The sequence below is a fragment of the Phaseolus vulgaris genome, chromosome 10 (assembly GCF_000499845.2).
Source record: "Phaseolus vulgaris cultivar G19833 chromosome 10, P. vulgaris v2.0, whole genome shotgun sequence".
NCBI lineage: Eukaryota > Viridiplantae > Streptophyta > Magnoliopsida > Fabales > Fabaceae > Phaseolus > Phaseolus vulgaris.
The window spans coordinates 43344049-43366090 of NC_023750.2; the positions used below are offsets into that span (position 1 = coordinate 43344049).

Sequence of the window (22042 nt, forward strand, 5' to 3'; positions counted from 1 at the left end):
TATTTTGGCCCACCACGTGATGGGTTTAGCCCATTTTGACTTTAAAAAGAGTGGTGTTACATCAAAAGCTTAAAGCTCGGGCATTTCTTCCTCCACCCCCATGGTTTCATCCTGAACCTCCATGGGAATGGTGAAATCACTATTTTCATCTTCCTTACCCCTTCTTCTTATTCTTTAGCTATTGTTGTTTATAAGTTAGAATGGTTAAGTGGGTGTGTAAAAACGTTGTGATTCTATAAATATTGTTCCATGTTTTTAGATATTTGTTTCCTCCTACTGAGTCATGCCTTCAAGCTTCATGATTTGAAATAAAAATTTTATATTTTAAATTGTAAAATTCATAATATAAAATATTATGTGAGAAAATAAGAAGAAAGGATAAGAAGAAGAAGACAATATAAAATAAATACAAAAAATAAAGTATCATAAAAATATATTTATTAGTTCTAGAGAGACTTCTATCATAGTATATACATAATGTCTAACACTCATTTAAAACAATAGAACATGGATATTCTAATGTTAGAATACATAGATCGTCTAGTGCTAGAACACAGGAGTCGTCTAATGTTTAAAACACAGACTGTTTAATACTAGAACACAAAATTGTCTAACACTAGAATAAGGATTGTCTAATACTAGAATACAGAGATCGTCTAACACTAGAACACAAGGACCATTTAATGCTAGAATCATACAACATGTAACATCCCCCTTAAACTTATGGTAGGATTAATAACTATTATAAGTTTATTACTTAACTTAACAAAGGACATTCCAGAAACTGGTTCGATTAAGAGATCAACAACTTGAAAATGAGCAGGAAGATGCACCGGGTAGAGAAGACGTTGAATACATTTATGAACAAATCTCAAAATATAATATACAATTTGTATTTCATATTATAGAATCCAAAATATAAACTTTGTATTTCACAATGCACAATCTGGAAAATGCACAATCTGGAAAGTCTCCAAATTTCATATTTCAAAATTAAAAAATTATTGTGATATACATTTAGATTTAACTATTTTCTAGCTTACTTTTATTATTATTATTATTTTTTATTTTTTTAAGAGAGAATTTAATACAAGTTTTATGAGTACACATAAATATTTTTACCCAATACTCCAACTAAGTTGGTGTTTTAACTCTTTCCAAGTATGAGATGAATTAGGAAAGTAAAAGGTAAAGTGTGAAGTAATATAACAACATGGATCAAATTTGGAACCTCACAAAATCCATCTAAAGATAATGTTTTTACATGTGGAGACTTCATAGAATAATAGATTTGGTACTGGGTACAACTTGAAGAGAAAAAAATGAGATTTTTTTATGAATCTAGTGAAATTTTATCTCTTGGGTCGTGTTAAGATAACAAAACTTATCCAATTTAGTAATTTAAAAAAAAAAAAACCCATTTTAATAATTAAAAAATAAAATTATATCATAAAAATCCCAAAAAATTTGAGTAAGGGGAGGCTGAATTTACTGTGTGTTCAACAGGGACCACAAGGATTCTGTGAAACACTATTTTCTGTTGCTAAGTGGTTGTGAATGTTTATAAATTTGGCTATGCATGGATGGATGTTAATATTTGAAACTACTAGCATACCTAAACTAAAGACAAGGATGAATCAAAATTTATATTGATTTTATATTTTTAATAAATTTCAAACAAACACTAATAAATATAATATTCTGCAGAATAAACTACTAGCATACCTCAACTAAAGACAAGGGTGAATCAAATTTTCAATAATTTGATGAACTATAATACTATGTACTTGCATTTCATATCCATGTAGATCTTTTAAAGGGCACACTTTTAGAATAGGGAAGTACAAAGAGTGGTTACTTGATATCGATAAAAACAAATTTTTTAATGAAATATTCCTTCCATTCATCTGCATAGAAGTCATACAATTAATTACCAATACATTTAGTGTGCTTAGCTGTTAAGTTATGCATAACACAAAACCATGTCCATGTGATAAATAGGTCTTCTGCTAGAGTTTCTCTTTAATCTTTTGAACAAAATTTGTGTGTAAGCTGAAAATAAAAATTAAAAAAGTTGGTGGAAACTTCATCATAAGTAATGTTGAATGAACAGAACACTTTAACAAAACAGGAAAGAAAGTGATAGAGCCGTAAACAAAGTGAGAGAGAAAAAAAAAAGCAGACAAACTATAACATATTATATTAGAGGAATAATGAGAGTCGGACACTTATCTTAAATAACGTGTGTTGGATACATGTATCGGACATCGATACTTGTATGTATTTTTGTATCTGTATTCGTATTTGTGTTGTATCAGTGTCTGTTTGTGTCAATGTGTCTGTGTAAAAAAAAAAACAGAAAAGTAAGGATGTCCTTAGCACTTAGCATGAAGCAATAATAATGAGTAGTGAAGATTGAAGTATTTACATCTTTGCTTGGGAAAAGTACGCACACAATCACAATCAGCATCACAATCACAGATAGCAGAATAGAAATGATGTGGTCGTGGTCTTGCATGGAAGCGATTCCCAAGGAGAATCGAATCAGCCCACTTCCCTTCCTCTTTATTCTTCTTTACAGTTTGCCTCTACTTCCCTTTACCCTTCCCCAAGAGAATGGAGGCCAGATCTTGGCTCATTCCTTCTTACCCTTCAAGAGAGAGAGACATTATAGGGATAGATGCACACATTCATTCAGATAAAGCTGAGGTTTCTCTGAGAGAAAAATTAAAAAGAAACCAACAAAGAAAGAATAAAATAGTTCAGCAGCAGCCGCAGCAGTGCTTCAACCAAAGAATAGAAAAAGAATGCTAAAGATGGTCAAAATGAAACCTCGAAGACTTGTTATTCCATCATAAGCATTCACCTATCTTTATTGAAACTCTCCATCTCCCTTTTCTTTTCTCTTTTTCCATTTGTTTAATCTTCTTGTCTGTTTTCCAACCTTTCAAACTTATACTAACTCACTTCCCTGCCTCCACTCACCACCTTCTTCACTTGCATTACATTAATTCCTCATACTCTTCCTACCTACAACTACATGCTTGCAGCATGTAAATCACTCATTTGTCTTTTGTATCTATTTTAGCCATGGCCTTAACACTACCAGAATATTGTTTCAGTTTTTTCTTCTCCCTCAGAAACTTGTTAACCATATGAGATATATATATATACTGATAATTTTATCACTAAACTTTCTTGTAACTTCCCTTGTACTTTTACAAGAGAATAAAAGAATATTCAAATCAATTGTAAAGCAGAAACTATTTTGGAAACATATTGACTGTCAAAATTCTGTTGATTCCCAGAGAGTAATGGACATGAAAGAGACTTGGATCCCCTCGTGGATGTTATTGGGATAATTAGTGGGCCGGTGTATATGACTTAATGGTACGAATATTCATTACATGGTGGCAAATGCTGACTTGGATTCCACATTGTCCAATTACAAGCTGCCAACATTCTTTTCTTTCTTTTTATTTCACTCCTTACTACTGTTTATTTTTCTTTTTGTTGTATACTTGGATTCTGTTTGTGGGGCTGTACAAATTCTAATTTGATTCATGTAACCAAATGCTGTGGTCAAAGGGACTTTCTAGGGTTCATGGTTTATTTGATTGATGAGATCTTTTGGACACTGTCTGTTGTGCTATTAGGTTACATGCTCTTTCTGTGGGTCTTGAGTTTGTTTGACTTAGCTATCTTGCTAGCTGCTATAGTATAGACCATGAGAAAGTGTTTGCTAATTTAGTGTTGTGCTATCCTAATACATCAAATAACATTTATAGTGCCAAACTTCATGAATAGTACTAGCCAATAGCCTTTTATAATTTATGTTATTTTCAGCATTTGTAAGTTTAAAATAGCTCAAGATAACTTCAGCTAATTTTGTGTAGCTCCATCAGAATTTTTCTATAAACTCAGCTGTGTGAATTTAGGAGTCAATTTACTTTTACTTATTGTGGGAGAAATTTCTTTAAATCCAACTAGAACATAACCAATAAGCCATGAGGATCCTGTTCATGAAACAGAAACCAAGTAACAATAGCAAGTTCTGATAAATAACTCCATTATATAAGGTGTGTATGTTGTGAAATTGTTACAACCAAGATGTGATTGCAATCAATGTTCCTTAACAAGTTATTAACTTTTGTGTAAATTAAAAAATGGGGTTATTGGTCCATGAATTTAAGCTCCTAGCTAGAAGCCATGTTATACATGAAAAATGCTTTGGAATTGAATGCACCTTTGTGCTTGACAGTAACGCATGTGAGCCTTTAATCAACAATCAGAGGATGCAGAAAAGAAAAATGAAAGAATAAAAAGAGCTAGTTGAGTTCAAACTAGCAGTATCAAGTATGAACCCTCTCTCCCTGCCTCTATCCATTTTGGAGTTGAAGGACAAATGATTACCCTATATACACTTTGCACCCATTACCATGCCATTAAAAACAAACAAAAATGAAATTGTAGCCCACTGCCAAAGTAAATGTTCAAAATTCAAAGTGTGCTCTCTTTGGAATTGTAGCACGAATTTCCTTTATCTCTTTTCCCTCCTTTAGAATTCATTGATTCCATTTATCTAGGTTGTCACTCAAACAACACTAAAAAGTACTACAACACAGCCCTCCGTTTATTCTCTTTTTTCTGTGGTCTCTGCCAGTATATAAACCATCCCCCATACCACATTTTCTCATCAGCAAATCCTCTACAGCTTCTTCTGCTTCTCTAATACTCCAACTCACCACATTATCTTCAGGTTGGTCTTTGTATTTTCCATTCCACTATCCCCCTTCATAATTTTTTTTCAATCTCACCCACCTAAAATTTTCCATTCTACAACTTCATTTCTTTGTCTAAAATTTCAAATTTTTTGTATAAAATAACAAAAATACCATTTTTTTTCATATCATGAATCACAGATTGTTGTGTAGTGGAGCAGGTTGTGAATATATCATTCGTGATTATATAATGTGATCAATCTGTCTTCTACTATAGTGCTATATTATGTCAGCCTCGTAACTTGTTTTCATATGTTTCAGAGAAGTTAATCCATCACTGAGTTATTTTATTTTAGATTTGTCCCAATATTATAATAAGCATGATGCTAGCAAGCTAGCTAGTGCCTAGCACTATACACAAAAACATGTATATAATGTGGAAGCATCAAGCTTGTTAACAGAAAAATGTATTGAACATTTGACACTTGGTTCATAATATAGTCTTCTAACGATGATTGTGTTTGGTGAATGCAACAGTGATCTGCAGAGAAGTAAATATGAGCAGACCGGGAGACTGGAACTGCAGGTCATGCCAGCACCTGAACTTTCAGAGGAGAGATTCGTGCCAGCGATGTGGGGACTCAAAATATGGAGATAGAATTGATTTTGGTGCGTTTGGAGGAAGAGGAGGGTCTTCATTTGGGTTAACTGGGTCAGATGTTCGCCCTGGTGACTGGTACTGTGCTGCTGCTAACTGTGGTGCACACAACTTTGCTAGCCGCTCTAGCTGCTTCAAGTGTGGTGCTTTTAAGGATGACTTGGCTGGAGGCTACAACAGTGACATCTTGCGCTCAAGAGCTTTTGGTGGCAGTGGAAGACCTGGATGGAAATCTGGTGATTGGATATGCAGCAGGTGACTCATTCATTCATTGATTTTGTGTGTTTCACCATCTTTTGATTTTGAGAAAAGTTTTGTTGACACCATCAGCACAAAAAAAACATACATTTATTATGATGTGAAGTGTGTGTGTTTTTACTGTTGAGATTGTTAATATATCAGCACCCTTTGATTTTTTGGTTCTTGCTTAGGGGACAATCTTGTGCTTTTCCTTTGCCTGCTGTCTTTAAAGTGTGAAGAATATGACAAACACCACAAAAACAAAAGGCACTGTTGGTGTTGTAGGCATGCAACTGATATCTTTATTGGGTTCCCCTTTCTTTGACTGCTTTTAGAAGTTGCATACTTTGAAAACCGGTTGCCCCTTCAGCTCAGCAGTGCAAAATATGGCTAACCAAGTAGTGTTTCAATTCCTTGTGTTTCTTCATGACAAAGTTGATTCATTTTTACTTTTGTGATTGAGCAGATCAGGATGCAATGAGCACAACTTCGCTAGCAGAATGGAATGTTTTAAATGCAGTGCTCCAAGGGACACGTACTAGAAATGAGTTACATTGATTATTGGAGATGCTGCAAGATTTCTTTATTAATTTCTTTGGGATGTTAAAGACAGTGTGAATTCTGAAAAGGTGGTTTCAAAGGCCATGTTACAGAGAAGCTAGCTAGCTACATCCCTTAGGATCTTTCTCAGATTTACATCAAGAACTACACCCATGTTGTTTCGGTGCTTTAAACTATTTTCTTTAGTTTTGGCGTTAGAGAGTTCCATTTATTGTATGGTGCGTGGTTTTCTTAAATCAATATGAATCTCTTTTCTTTTCTGAACTGATGTCTGAGAAGTGCTGATGCAGTGATCCATCACATTCATTTGATTAACTTTCACCAAGTGGACCATCTTATTCTGAATAATCCAACACCAATCAAAATTAAGTATATATGCATGTGGGGTCATATGTGGTACTACACCATTTCTTATTACTTGCTAACTCAAAACAAAATAGTACTATGCACACAACTCTACCAATCATTTTCTTTTAACAAGGACTCACCTTTAAAGCCTTTGGGTTGACAAAAAGAATATTTGAAATAACTTTGAATCAGAATTTCAAGCAGTAATGTTCAACTATGGAGTAAAAAAAGGAAGACCAAGATATCTTCTTTAGTTTCTATGTGAATATACCTTTATTTGATGTACAAATTTGGTCCATGCTGTTTCTTTTTCATTGGTTTTGATTTCATAAACTTTATACATTAATCTAAAAAATGGTATCTAGCAAAAAACTGCTTGGTAACATGACAATTAATTATGTTACATCAACAACTATTTTAGAATAGTATATGATGTGACGTGCAACACTATTGCCAGTTATAATAGAAGCTAGTTGAAAAATAAACTTGTAAAAAGAGGAGGATGACAAAGAACTCTGCATTTTAATCAAGTTGAACATGTTTTAAATTGTCTGGAATGTGATTTTTATGTAAGAGTATTGATTACTGGGAAATATTACTAGTTCTACACCTCTGCTTTTCATATGAGAAATATATCTAACTAGTTTTTCCTTCAGTGGCTTAGAGAGCATATTTGAAACAGAAATCACATTGGATTCCTTTATCTGAGTGTAAAGTATGGCTTTAAAAAGGATGTGCATTGAGGATTTAAAAGATGAGCCAAAGAGTGCATAACTACGTTTGCTTTTGTGTAGGACTCTTGTCTTCCTTTCAGGCAAGCTTTATGTTAGTGAAGTGTCTCTCACTCTTTTTAAGGAAAGGTTTATATTATGAAGTGGATTTTAAGTTTAATTCAATTTCATAAAAATTTCAATATATCCTCTTACGCTGAGAGTGAGAGGTCGTGCAAGAGGTCGTGCGTGAGACAACATATTATAAGTGGTCTGATAGATCCCGTTGAGTTCTTACGCTTTCATTTTAAAAACCCAATTAAAATACGATGACTAATGAACCCAATCCGAAATATGAACCATAAAAAGAAAATACCAATTAAACCGATCACAGTAATACAGTATAAATACCAGTTACAGTATAAATTGTAGATTATGTAGGATATGTTATCCTTGTTTGATGTGTTAGTGTTATTTCATTATTCTCAGTTTTACTATTATTATCATTTGAAAAAAAGTTGCATGGCTTAATGCTTATCAGTTGGAGGTCCCAATATGTTCTCCTAGTTGGGTGCAGTTTGGTAATGATGCAGACTTTGAAAATCTCATCTAACATCTTATCAATTCTGAACTTGAAAATAAGTGATTCTTCTTTCCATTAAGGAACCTTACATTGATTTTTGCGAGTTAGAATCATTTTATTTATTTGTCTTGTTCCGTGAAAAATAAAGTAACATTCTAAATGATAAATGAGGCAAATAGATCAATTGGTGAATGCAGAAGTTTGCACTCATGAGATTTCGAAAGAAGCTATTGGTGAATGCAGACATCTCTGTGTGATTTCATTGTTGCTTTATCGGGCGTCACAACCTCAGGTCCATATGAATGTTAGAAGAAGAATATATAAAGAAACAAACCAAGTTAGAAAAGATACTCCAAATAGATGAAAATTTGTCAAGAAATTGATATGAACCATTTTGTTGGGACTTGTTAAATGAAGTTAAGAACATAGCCATCACAATAAAGCATATGCTTGTTGTGTAATAAATTGAGAAATTGAAAGGTCAAGATTTGCTCGATCAAAGTTTCCTCTCTTCTCTTTTCTTTTTTCTATTCTTGAGTAAAAATTATTAACTGCCATGAAATTGCAATTTTATACATAGAAATATGTTGTTCTCCTGACTAAACCAACCAAGAAAAATCAACAAATGTAGAAGGGAAGTTTTAAAATATCAAGATTTAAGTGCGGTTTTTTACTTAATTTAGTGTGGACAATCTTAATTCACATAATTTTAATTGTTCATTTTTATTCCACACATTAAAAATTAACAATTGTAATCTACAGTTGGTCATCATCCAACTTTTTAATGGAAAAATATTGAGAAATTTTTTAACCAAAAACAAATGACTGATCAGATCAGGCCTCCATCTGAACCGAGCCCAATAAGATGGGTTTCTGTAATTCATCTCTTTAGTCTTGGAAACCTATGAGCTTCCAAGCATGACAGCAAAGAAATGTGAGAAACTTGGTGATTCTACTCCTCCGGTGAGTAAACAATTCTCTGCATTTCAATGTTCTGTTTATGTTAAACAAGTTCTTAAAATACCACGAGTATATATACTTTGCTAAGAATTGGAAAAAGAATAAACGGTTTTTAAGAACAAGCACTAGAAGATCAGTTTCAACACTGTTCCTGGAGTCACAAATTAAGAAGAAAAAAAACTTAGGCCATAACATTTTTGTAGTTTTCTTTTTTGCTGTTATTTAGAAGCTAATGTAACATTATTATTGTATTCTACTGTTTCGAATGGCATTTGGAAATTTAAAATACCAATCCACCCGTTTCATATTATTTAAAAACAAACTTCTCAAATCAGCATCCGCAAAGCAAGGAGTACAAACTATAATATACTAAAGATCCTGCTGATGCTACATCCATCCAAACTTTGACATCAAGGAAAATATCATATTTCCCAAGTACAAATAATTCTAAAGCCAAATTACAGTACTAAACTTCAACCAAATTACTTTCACCTTGGAAAGACAAAGCAGTAGCCTATCTGCGGAACTGTCAAATGTCAAAACTGCATACTACGAGAAAGAATCTGCATCCAGAAGGCAATATGTTGCAAATACTCAAATAATTGGGTAGTTGTTGCCAAAGGTGACACGGTTCCAACAAATCCACGAATGCTTCCAGCTTCCCCAAATATCTACTGCCACGACAAGATCTATCTGGAAGGTAAAAATTTGCCAGTCCAATTGTGTGGTGGACATGGAAGATGTTAGAATCAAAAGAAAACATAGAACCTGAAGGGAAAATATAAATATGAGCCAAGTCTACAAGCTTTTGGAAACACAAAAAAGTGCATCAAGATGCTCTAACTTAACTTCCAAAAATGAGCATCGAATACAGAAGATGACCATGTTGGATGCTGATAACAAACCAAACTACAAAATCTAAAGATTTGACAATAGCATATGGTACAACGTATTGTTTTCATTTTTAGAACACAAAGAAAACACCAATCATAGCCAATAGAGTCTGAAAATGGTTTTGTTAGGATCCAATTAAATTGATAAGACAATTAGGAGAACTATACCTACCACAAAAGCTAGTCATTGTAGTTGAAGAGTCCAAAGGCTTATAAACCGCCACACAAAATTAGCAAACCACAAATGTAGGACTCAATTCTCACCTAAAAATTGGATCCTAAAATCCCACATTCCCACAATGCTCCACAGTCTCGATACCCACGATTGGCTGTGCACTAACCTTTTGACTAGTTCCTAGAGAACACTGTGCCACTGGTTTGCAGTTCAGAGGAATGAAGAAATACTATAATACCAATTGAAAAGAATGTCGGGACCATTGTTGTCAAACTCATGAGTAAACTCATAGATTCTCTTACAGGTATACAAATAGGTGGAGAAAACAAATTAACTTGCAATCAAACTTCTGTTCTAGATTACCTAGTTAAATTTGCATAATATCTTGAGTCAAAAAGTGTACTCCTGCATCGTTTTTAAGAATTTCTGTATGTTGTGGTCACTGATAAAGTTTGATCGTATGTAGTACTAATGTACTATTAACCTAGACAAACCTTAATCCAGGTTACAGTTAACCTTACTCTCATCAAGATAGCTCAACTCAACAGACTAGTCAATCAGACGCAAGAGCTACAAGGCTTGAGAAATCAAATAGTTTATTATCTTTAAAGGAGGACTCAGAAAACTTACACTTGAAGAAATTCACACGGACCCTTTTCTATCTGTGCTTCAGGCAATTTTCGCTCATCCAATCTTAGTTTATATAATTACTCTACACAATGGTGACTGTCATAAAATTATGGCATCAAAAGGAGAAGGTAAGAACGCTATACCTCAACGAGAGGGAATCATGCCGGACTTCCTCGCATAAGCAAAGATGCCACCAGCCTCAATCACCGGACCCGCGTCGCCGATCGGATTCAAGCGATACTCCTTTCCGGTGGTGTGATTGATCAAGCGGCTCTCTCCGAGCTCAATCGTGACAACATCGCCGGTGCGGCACTCCTCGCAGAGGCGGCTCTCCGACTCCAGAGGGTACACCTCGCCGGTGGCCACCGAGTTCCGGAAGAAGATCCGCGCGTACGACTCCGCAACCACGGCGGAAACGCCGGCTGCGCCCAGTGCGACGGGCGCGTGCTCGCGGGAGGAGCCGCAGCCGAAGTTGGCGCCGCCGATGACGATGGCGTACTTAGTCTTGGTCTCACCGGCGTCAACGAAGCGCGTGGCGTAGGAGGCCGGGAGGCCGACGAGGGCGTAGGAGCCGAGCTTCTCGTACTCGTCGGGCTTGGAAGGAACGAGGGTGAGGTATTCCGCGGGGATGATCTGGTCCGTGTCGATGTTGTCGCCGACGACGTAGCAGAGGCCGTGGAAGGTGGCGGAGGGAGAGGGAGACGCGCTGGCTTGTGCGCGTGGGGATTGAAGAGAAACCGTTCGAAGATTGCGAGGGTTTGATTTGGGAGTGGGGAATGAGACGAAGCGAGGAAAAGAAGGAAGAAGAGAATGAGCTAGGAAGTGTTTGGAGGAAGAAGCGATGGCGAGGTTTCGAGGAATAACGGTTGCAGCAGTTGCAGAGAATAACGCCATTGTTTTCATTTCAATACCTTTCTCTCTCTCTCAGTTTCCTTTGCTAAACGTTCATGGTAATTTATCTTAGGGTATTCAAACGACAACGTTTAGCAGGACCCAACAACGCTTCTTTTTCTTTTACAGTTATATTAAAATTCAACACAAAATTAATTAACTTTCGATAGTATTTTTTTATAAAATTCAAATTTAATTAATTCAACTATTGAATCTCATATTTTTATTAGACATATCATATATTAAAAACTAGATTCAATACTCTTCGGTTGGATTGGAATCAAGAAAACGATTGTCTTCCTTCTCGGTTAGTCGGTCTACTTTTCTTCTTTTCTTTTGATACTGCCTTCATGCTCTCCTTTCACTTCTCGTATTTGTGAACTTCAAACTCTGATGGTACATACAAAAACACACTTCTACGCTCAAATGAGATCTCGATGTTCGACATTCGATGTTATTAATATTGAATAATTAAGACATTTATTAGTCTCGTTAATCTTCTGTCTTAAGTGTAATGATTTTAGTCATGTCAATCGGTCTTAACTTTAAGTGTCGTACGAACACACGCCCAGTACAAATACTATGAATTAAAATAAATTAATACTGTAACAATTAGTGCATATGTAAAATTTATTATTCTAAATCCGGACTTCAAATTAATAAAGGTTTACGCTATTAACCTAATTTTTTAGCAATGGGGAAGGACTCAATCTTATCTTTTTGTTATTTCATAGAATTGTTATATCACATTATGAACTTAAATTTTAAAGCACTTCCGAACATAAAATTTGGAATCCAATTTTGATGTTTCAATTCGATATTAAACTAGAAAAGCTAAGCAGTGACTTTGATTTAATAATGAGGTGAAATAAAGAAACAAATTATCTTCTTAGCTATGATAAAGAATGGTGGTGTGCTAGATTTTGTGTTTGAGTTTAGGAAACAAACCCCTTGTTCTTTAGATTTAACAAATGCAATGAAATAACCAACAGTCCCCATTTTAAGTATTTTGTATTCAGAACAGTATTCAATGAATTGGACAAAGAAAATTATGTCTACAACTCATTCTGCTCATGTATATCTCTTTTTGAAAATAAATAAATAATGACATCCATTTGTTGAATTTGATCAATGCAATGAAAGAACCAAAAGTGCAGAAAATAAGCTGAATTTTGCACTTCCTAAAGAATTGTCAAACCCCTGTTCAGAACAGCAGCAAGGAATGCGCTTCACAGTTTCTGCAAGTCATTGTCATTCATGAACAATACAAAAAATTCATGCTGCATATTCACCACTAGCTACCCTGTTGTGATCAAGAATTCTTGTATTCCATTCCTGTGTTTGCAATTGCATTGAGCAATATAAGTGCTACCAACCTATCAGATTCAAGCATCATAGCCAATTTAGGCCATAGACGCATGCATGTCATTGCCAGACTCATTTTCTCTTTGATTTCACACGTTTAGCCTTCACTACACGCTTTCTAGTGAAGGTGCGAATTAACTTTCTCACATCCTTTCTAATTGAGAAGAATGCTGAGATTAGTATAATATACATGGCTGGATAGATATGGATGCCTTTTGTTTGAGCAAATCCGGATTTTCCCATTATTGACTCTCTAATCACACCCCATATGAGAAGAAGTATTCCAAAAAGTCCCATTCTCCCTGGTTTTATCAGCCCTGTGATTGCTCCTGCCACAGACAAGTAGCTTCCTGCAAGAACCTGCAAAACAATCCCAATAAAATGAGGGCCAAAGCTTAACATTCAAGGAGTTCATCACCAAATACTAGCACACTTCTTTCAACACCAACTTCATTATTGGTTGAAATTTGTTAGAAATTGCAAAATTAAGTAAGGCACACTCCTTGTTTGATGAACTTTTCACTCATGATTTTATATAATTTTAAGAAAAGTTTAACCAAGAACAGCCTGTGTGTTGAGATTTAGAAGTAGTGTCTATATACTAACAGAGGAATTATTCAGTTACCAATCAACACCACACCTCTAGGCGTTGGATATCTGATGCAGCAGAGACTGCCCTTGTATTGAGCTGTTGAAAGTTTAGCAGATTTTTGTAGCTTGGAATGGTTTTCTGGTTGCAAATTGCCTTTGCCAGAGCTCCAGGGTAGACAAGAATCTTCACTACAGAAAGAGGGACGACCTCACTTGCAATTAACTGAGATGCTGTCACTTCAATCGGTGTCTTGCAGATTCCTATTCTGCATGGAACACTGGAAACAAAAAGGACCTTTGTGATCATCATCACATCGATACAAATTCAAAAAGCACTATTCCAGAACTCCATTCTAAGCTTTTGGCATTAATAATTGCAGGAATTGGAAGAAAAAAAATTCCAATAACAAGACCCTGTTACTAGTGGCAGTGCAATCAATCATCACAAACAAAACTAATGTTATAATTTTCCACAAACCACTTCAATTGTCAAATATTCAGGAGAAATCAATGTCACAAGAACCACTTTCAATTGTCAAATAATTAGGAGATTCCATTGTGCACTTCTATTTGCCTGCTAGTTCTGTGGTCCATGATGCCATGTTACATAACTCGCACTTGATCAACACATCGAAAATTAACACAATAAAAAGATGCAAGTAGCAAAACAGGTTTGTATATGTTACATTACATCAACCCTGATTTCTGCAATATTTAATTGAAGATGCATTTGATTTCAATCATGTTGCTGACGGATTATTTAAAAAAGGCACATTGGATCTACAATACATGATTAAAAAAAACTGTAAAATCTGGATTAAAAAATATCAACAAAAAAATAAAAGATTATCTGTTTTTGTTCTTTTTACCACATGCTATAATCATTTTGTCTGGTTCTGCTATGGTTTGTTTATGCCATTCTGAGAAAGGCATTGAAGAAATTGCTAAGGGTGATTAGCATGAACGAAATAGGAGGAACAGGGAAAAGGGTTACCTGAAAATGGGAACTTGAAAAATGATGATAAAGAAATATATTGAAAAGGCAATGGAGCAAATGAGGGTGGCGCATCTCCTAGAAGAAGCCATAGCTCCAAATCTTTGAAAGGACCCTGGATTCTAAAAGGTCCCACAAAAATGGAATTGATGTTCCAAAAGGAGGTAACACTTTGAAGAGATCAATTTTACCCTAAAATCCCATTTTACCTTCATCTCTTGTTCTGTATATATAGCAAAAATACCCTCCAAGAGAAAGTTACTCCTGTCAAAAAAAACATTTTCCTTTGTGGTTTTGGTTTTTCCTTCAATCTCAACTCTTGTTTGGTCAATGTTTCTTCTCCAATGGACCAACCACGCCCATGTCAAACTATGAACAACATATCCATGTAACGTTTTATCAATAATTACTGGTCAAAAATTATAACTTTATATTATCTGCATTATTTAATTCAATTTTATTAAAACTGAATGGAAGAAATTCAAAACGAATTATATTTTAAAATATATACACTATCAATTTTGATCTATAAAAAAAATACGTATGAAATAATTTTAAAATTTATAATCTGTAGAATGGTTAGTAAAAATTGTTTGGGTGTAATTTTATTATATATATGTACCTATAATTTTGTTTAAACTTATTTTTAAATTGATGAGTTTAATCTTTCAAGGTTTAAAATGTGTTTATTTAATTGTTTTAGGTTTAAATTTAAACATTTAATGGTAATATTTTACTTTATTGATTTCAACATTTAAGTCGTGATCAACAACATGACAAGACAATGACATGATGGAGATGCAATAAATATATGTATAAGTCTTTTTAAGATAGAAAAATTAAAAAATGACTTCATAAATTAAAATTAGTTTATGTATATTATATATCAATTGAAAAATATATTTAATTTTGTTTAATTTATTTACAAAAGTATTAAGGTAGGAACAGTGGAATAACGCCTTTGGATTTCACCACTTATCCAAATCAGTTTATTTGGGCCAGGCCCATTCAAATTTAAAACATGTCAAGGTGTAAAAAAGACTGTTTCTTTTTGCACCTCCATGATTTCTTTTGCCACCCCCATATAAAATGTGAAGATACTTTTTTATCCTTTCTGACTTTCGGATTATGTAATTCGGACACGCATTTGAAAAAAGACTTCCGTATTATATAATCTGGAAGCTAAAAAAAGATTTTCAGATTATATAATCTGGAAACTAATCATGCATCTGAAAGAAGACTTCTGCATTATGTAATTCGAAAGCTAATTATGAATTTGAAAAAAGACTTCCAAACTACATAATTCAAAATATTACAGAGAGATATTTTTGGAAATACAAAAGTTTTTAGAGGTGAAAGAAGAATATATAGAGGTGCAGAAAGAAAAAGTCCGTAAAAAATTATAAAAGAAAACCTGCATTTATGCAAAATCTTTCTCCACATATCATCTTTTAAATTTTCTAAAATTATCTTTTATTCTGAATTTTTTAAATTTTGTAAAAGTAGCTAGAAAAAGCTTTGTAGAAAAGAGTAGAGGATTTATTGGAAGTGAATTTGGTTTGAAAAAGGAGGAAAAAAAAGAATTGTTGAGGTTGAGGTTGTGAAATAGAAGAGTATATATTCTCTCACCCTTCGGCTATCACCAAGAACCATCCAATCCAATTTAGGTTTCAAAAGTCACACACAACTTGGTGGGGTGACACACCTCCACATCACATGTGGGTCACACATTTCAATGCAATTATTGGACTCTAATAATTGTTCCACCAATAACTATAAAAAAACAAACATCATTTTTAACTACCACACTTAAATACAACCTTATTCTGAACTTCAAAATACTTCCCTCATTTAGCAACTAAAAGTTCTTTCATCACAAATTCACTTGCTCATAAAATCCTATGAAAAAATGTTAATGTTAGTTACTTAGTGATAGAGTATATTTAATAAATCACAGCAACAACCATAATTCAGTGAATTATAATTATGTCCTAGAGTATATAGAAAAATCTCAACAAAATCAATTAATCAGATAATTTCAACAAGAAATATGACCAACACTATAAATAAACTCTTTACATATATGTTCAAGTTACAAGTTACGCTTTAATTAGTTCACAAATACACATTTTTTTTACAGTGTACTTACTTGATCGTTTGAGAGTTCTTTTATCAGGTCCATCCCAATCGAACATCAACATTTGAAGAAAGAAACAAAGATATCATAAACACGTCAACAATGGTCCAACTCGTTTCCATTATTATCTAAATCATTTTTACCAATATAGATACAATAATATTTCAGTAATTTTAATATATTTTTACATCGGTTAAAATTTAAATAAAGTCTTCTAGGTAAAATTGTGAGAGAGTTTCAAATTTTAAAATACACAATATCTAGAATACTTTATTTTTTTATTCTCTTTCTGAATTGAGGAATAAAATAGGAGATAAGTATCAGTCCCATAGATTGAAGAGTGATTTTGGGCATGTCAATGTGGAGCAACCTACCCTTCGATCTCTTAGCCAAAATCTTCTCCTTCCTCTCCCCAGACTCACTCGCCATAGCAAGATCAGCTTGCAAGAACTGGCACACTTGTTCCAAAGCACATCCTCCATCTCCAACAACAGCAACAACAACAACCTCTTCATGGTTCTTGGCTCTTCCAATTCGCAACCACAGAGCCTCTTGCTATGCTCGCAATCCCACCATAGACAAATGGCACCACCTCTCTCTGCCACTCCCATCAATCCGCCCAATAGCTTCAGTAGGAAGCCTCCTCCTCCTCAGAATCACCAACTCCACAATCCTCCAACTGGGTCTCTGCAACCCCTTCACCGGAGAGTTCAAGCACCTCCCCCCTCTGCACGCCGCAAGGACCAAACCGGCCGTTGGAGTCACAACCTCGGACTCCTCGAACTCATCCCATGATGATGTTCTGTTCCCACCCTTCAGAGTCTACGTGGCGGGAGGCATGTCGGAGGCGGCGCAAGGCGGCGCCACGTACGAAACCAGGGTGGAGATGTACGACTCGAGGGTCGACGCGTGGCGGATTGTGGGGTCGACGCCGACGGAGCTGGCCGTGAGACTGACGGTGTGGACGCCGAACGAGAATGTCTGCATCGGAGAAACTCTGTATTGGGTAACCTCTGCAAGAGCCTACAGTGTTGTGGGGTATGATGTCGGGAGAAATGGGTGGAGGGAAATGGCGGTGCCCATGGCTGAGAAGCTGGAGTTTGCATGCCTTGTGAAGAGAAACGGTGCATTGGGGTTGGTGGGTGGCGCTTGCGGCGGCGGCGGCTGCATATGGCGGCTGAGTGAAGGGGAGAGGTGGTGTTTGGTTGATGAGGTTCCGGTTGAACTGGGGTTGAGATTGTTGGGAGGAAAGAGTGTTTGGGAGAGTGTGAAGTGTGTGGGAAATGAGGATTGTGTTTGTTTGTATAGAGATCTTGGTTCTGGAATGGTGGTTTGCAGAAGGGTTGGGGATATGGATAAATGGGAATGGGTTTGGGATAATCTAAAGGGGAAAAAATTGGCCAATTCTGCCATAAGAGGAGCACTTCTTCATCCAACTCTTTTATCTTTCAAACAACACTAGTTTTTTGTAAGTTAATGTTTAATATAAAAAAAAAATCTACAAAAATTGTCTTCTTTTGTATTTAATATAACTGCTTATCCAACTTTCAAACTTAAATTGATGGAATAGATTGAAATAATAATTAATTAATTAATTAAAATATTTGATAGTAAAATAGAGATTTATTCTAATACAATTACTTTACAAATAATGTAAAAATGGTTTGAATATTGCATTTGAAGTTTGAAAGTGGATTTGAATGTTGGTCTCTATGCCTATTATGTCAACTTTATTTGGCTATGACAATCCATGAAAAAGGTCATCCATTATTTGAGCAATCTTTAATACATTGATAACATTCATAAAGTGATTGTGATTGTCATGATTATGACAACTTTTTGTATTAATTTATTGAAATTTTTGTTTTGAATAATTAAAGTTATCCAACCATTATTTGCTTTCTTTGCCTTCTTCAATTTGAAGAACAAAATTAGAAGGGTTTGTTTCTTTGGACCAAGCCAAATTTCCCTATAGAATTGTTGTAGTAACCCTTATGTTTTCTAAGGAGTATCAACAAAAATTTTTTATCTTACACAACTTATATGCTAGAAATACTTTTTTTTATACCTTTCTTTTTATTTATATATATATATATATATTTAACTCATTTTTTAAATAATATACACTTATAACCCTAAAATCAAAAGATATGAATGAAAGTGGTGACACTATAATAAAAGATAAATAGATGTGAAATGTTGATAATAGTATGTAACCATGTTACTTTTGTTAATTAATAGTGTTTGGTTTAAGGAAGTAGGTAGATTATTATAATAGATGCAAGTTTTGTCCTAATATGAAATGCATCTACGTGGTGAGTTTTCCTTCCATTTACGTATCGTGTTTATCTTCAAAACTTGGTTGCAATATTAAGCTACGCAACTACTAATTATTATCCACATGTGAATGTGCTAACACACATTGCTTTGATTCAATCGTCTTACAAATTAAAATAACACTTTCAATGCTTAAACAAATTATTATAATCAAATTTGGGGTTGGAGGGATTGTGTCAAAACTATGAACAAAATCAAGTAAGTAAGCTAGTCCACCAAAATTCTAAAATAAATTATCCAATAATTAACTAAAATTGAATCAAACAAAGACTAATTAATTAATCAATTTTTATTCATAGTTTTTAGTTTTTTTTTATTCATCTTATATATTTCTTTTTATATGGGTAGGGAAGGAGTATTCACCTCAAACTATTGTTGATAGTTTCGAGTTTTGATTCTAGTACTCGATCTCAGTTAGAGATGTAACTACCTGTAAAAGACACTCTAAGATTCAAGTTTGAGTTTGGTATACAATTGTTAGAGTATTATAGTTATTAAATGTGTACTTTTGTCTCATTATTTGACGTGTGTTTATAAGAATAGTGAGTACATGTGTAGGTAGGTTAGTGTTTAACACAACTTATCGAGTTATTCTTCTGATTAAGAAAAATTTTTGTACATGTGTGTTATGCTTAATTCATTGTGTTAAAATAAAGTTATTTTTAAGCTGTCGACCCATGTTTGATCTTCAAAAATTTGATCATATGTATCTATATCTCTTTAATCATATAATTATGATAATTTAATAACATGTGTCACGTTTGTTCGACCACCTACGTAACAATATTATTTTTAAATTATTTTGAAGAGATAATTAATTATAATTAAACTTGTATAAAAAGTTATAACACCATTTTAACTTAAACTTAAGATATTATGTTTGTAAGATTTTTTTATTTTGTTTAATTTTTTATTTTTTTAAGGTAAAACTTTTAATTCACCTTTAAATTTTTAATAAATATGTTAAATTATTTTGGCTGTTCCTTAATCTTCCTAGATTTTCACACATGTTATTTCTTTTATAAACTTAAATTACTTTATTTATCTTGAAGTTGAAGTTGCGTTTGGAACTTTTTAAAAGCTCAATAATTATTGTTTCCTTAATTTTTTTTATTAGGTGTAAGCTTTAAGCTCTCTAAACCCCTCAAACTTCATAAACAATTAATCTAATTTCTATTTACTTTAGTAAATTTATTTAATTATCATCATTCAACTCTCCTATTAACTACTCATTATATACATCAATGTCATTAAGTGCAATTAGATCGATTTCATACTTGAGATTACATGTTTATTTAATAAATTATTATATTATAACACTTTAAGAGTACGGATCTTTCTCCTTTTGATTTTATATTTTAAACATAATCAAATTATTACAGTTCTTCATATAACAATTATAGGATTGGTAAAAAAACTATATAATTTCACTTATTTGAATTCATAATCCCAAATTCATACATAAGAACTAATTTAATTTTATAATTAAATTATTAATTATATATTTTACTAAATATAAAAAATTCAACAAATTTTCCCTCTAAATTTAAAAATATATAATATTTTTAAATAATTTTAGATTTTAAAAATGATTTTTAACATCAAATTAATCTTTAAACCTCTAAAAAAATTAAATGTGGATTTAGATCTAAATTTTATCCAACTATTTAAACTTGCATCTACAAAAATTTAAATAATTTTTTTAAAAAAAATAGTTGACTTAATTATTAATATATTTAGTTTAGGTTTTGATACAAGTGAAAATGTCTTTGTACAAAAACTTTAGGAACATATTCCATTTTTAATACAAGAAAAAAGAAATTCCTAGTATAAAAACTTTAGTTAAATTAGTTTTGTTTAAACTCTCTCAATAGTTAAATAATTAAACACATGATTTATTCTTAATTAAGAGAAAAATTAATATTAATATTTAATCTTCTTTTAATATACAGTGAAATATGTGAATTTAGTTGCACAATTGTTTGTTTGTTGCACTGAAGAATTTGATTATTTATTATTTAAAAAAAAAAGTATAAATTTAGATTTAATTTGAATCAAATTATTTAAAATTATATTAAATTTCAATTGGATCTGTAAAAATCCAATTTATACTAAATGTTGTATTTGGATTTTCTTGATTATATTTTCCATAGTGAATAAAAAACAAATTTTATTCTTATGAAGTAGGTACTAAATTAATGTTTTTCTCACATCCATTAGGAAATAATAGCTTGATGCAATCATGCAATCCATTAATAAGTGCAAAAGAATTATAATTTGGAAAACATAAAAGAACTCCATGTTTAATTGCGTGGAAAAGATTATGAAGTTCATCTTCTCCAATTATTGTAAACATTCATATACATTTTTGTTTTCCTTTTTTGTTGAATAATGTTTCCAAAATTAATTTTCTAAACCCTCTCCATTTTTTCCTAAATACTATGTTTTTGGGGTTTTTTTCACCATTAATAAGATTAATCCGTGACTTTAGGGGAGAAATCACATGATTAAAACTGAATGGATAAATATAAATTTTGTTTTTATTTCAGTTTTAAAAGTTAGAAAATGAAAACAGATAATTCACCATCAAAACTTAATTTAAAAATTTGTAATAACAAGTAAAATGCTCTTCGTCTTCAGCTCCACAAGATCTTAGTAATAATTGAAACCACAAGATCCACCTCCATTTTCATATCAACACCGCACTTCATAGATTCGGAGTCACCAATCAACTTTCTGACATTATCCCACTAAAAAAAAGTTAATTAGGTATTCAAAGTGTTCTATATTAGATAATATTATTACATTTTATTATCTATTATTATAATGAGGGTGTTACTTTTTTTTGTGGTTGATTTTTTTAGGGTTAAATATATTTTTAATGTAAAGTTGATATTAAGAAAATGATAAAAAATGGTAAGAAGAATAAGATGTTTCTTATTCCCTTATGTGTATGTTATATCACTTCTTCATGTATAGGAAATATATAGGGAATTTCTCTCCAATTTACAATCTAATTAGGTAGGAATATTAATAATGAGATTATATCATTATTAAATTAATTGCATATAATTGGTACAATATCATACAATATTACATACAATAATTGCATATAATTTGATAATTATTATTTCCTTAATAAGTTTAACTCAACTTTATAAAATCAATGATTGGTTTGATAGTGGATGACTTGGTAAGTCCGACAAAATTTTGTTAAGATAAACTCTAATGAGTATGACGATGATAAC

The 22042-nt window shown here is 32.9% G+C and overlaps 4 protein-coding genes across 6 annotated transcripts; 2 read left to right on the plus strand and 2 right to left on the minus strand.

Moving 5' to 3' along the window:
• Window positions 1-4385: 4385 nt before the first annotated feature.
• Window positions 4386-6444, plus strand: LOC137819052 (RNA-binding protein involved in heterochromatin assembly dri1). 2 transcript variants are annotated; one of them, XM_068622776.1, is made up of 3 exons: window positions 4386-4759; window positions 5259-5634; window positions 6086-6444. In XM_068622776.1, the coding sequence occupies exons 2-3, from the start codon at window positions 5279-5281 to the stop codon at window positions 6159-6161; spliced, it is 432 nt and encodes a 143-aa protein (XP_068478877.1). In that variant the 5' UTR covers window positions 4386-4759; window positions 5259-5278; the 3' UTR covers window positions 6162-6444. The 2 variants fall into 2 exon arrangements, with proteins under 2 accessions (XP_068478877.1, XP_068478878.1); XM_068622777.1 differs by having other exon boundaries at window positions 4627-4759; window positions 5811-6444.
• A 2616-nt stretch (window positions 6445-9060) lies between these two features.
• LOC137818118 (3-isopropylmalate dehydratase small subunit 1-like) lies at window positions 9061-11480 on the minus strand. 2 transcript variants are annotated; one of them, XM_068621352.1, is made up of 2 exons: window positions 10623-11480; window positions 9061-9474 (listed from the first exon to the last, which is right to left on the minus strand). In XM_068621352.1, the coding sequence occupies exon 1, from the start codon at window positions 11380-11382 to the stop codon at window positions 10624-10626; it is 759 nt and encodes a 252-aa protein (XP_068477453.1). In that variant the 5' UTR covers window positions 11383-11480; the 3' UTR covers window positions 9061-9474; window position 10623. The 2 variants fall into 2 exon arrangements, with proteins under 2 accessions (XP_068477453.1, XP_068477452.1); XM_068621351.1 differs by having other exon boundaries at window positions 9061-9549; window positions 10623-11431.
• Window positions 11481-12291: 811 nt separating this feature from the next.
• On the minus strand, window positions 12292-14529 carry LOC137818716 (uncharacterized). Its single transcript, XM_068622290.1, has 3 exons — window positions 14321-14529; window positions 13376-13604; window positions 12292-13095 (listed from the first exon to the last, which is right to left on the minus strand). Exons 1-3 carry the CDS (start codon window positions 14410-14412, stop codon window positions 12808-12810), a joined length of 609 nt encoding a protein of 202 aa, XP_068478391.1. The 5' UTR covers window positions 14413-14529; the 3' UTR covers window positions 12292-12807.
• Window positions 14530-16558: 2029 nt separating this feature from the next.
• On the plus strand, window positions 16559-17964 carry LOC137818932 (protein UNUSUAL FLORAL ORGANS-like). Its single transcript, XM_068622595.1, has one exon. The coding sequence runs from the start codon at window positions 16810-16812 to the stop codon at window positions 17917-17919; it is 1110 nt and encodes a 369-aa protein (XP_068478696.1). The 5' UTR covers window positions 16559-16809; the 3' UTR covers window positions 17920-17964.
• The last annotated feature ends 4078 nt before the right edge of the window (window positions 17965-22042 follow it).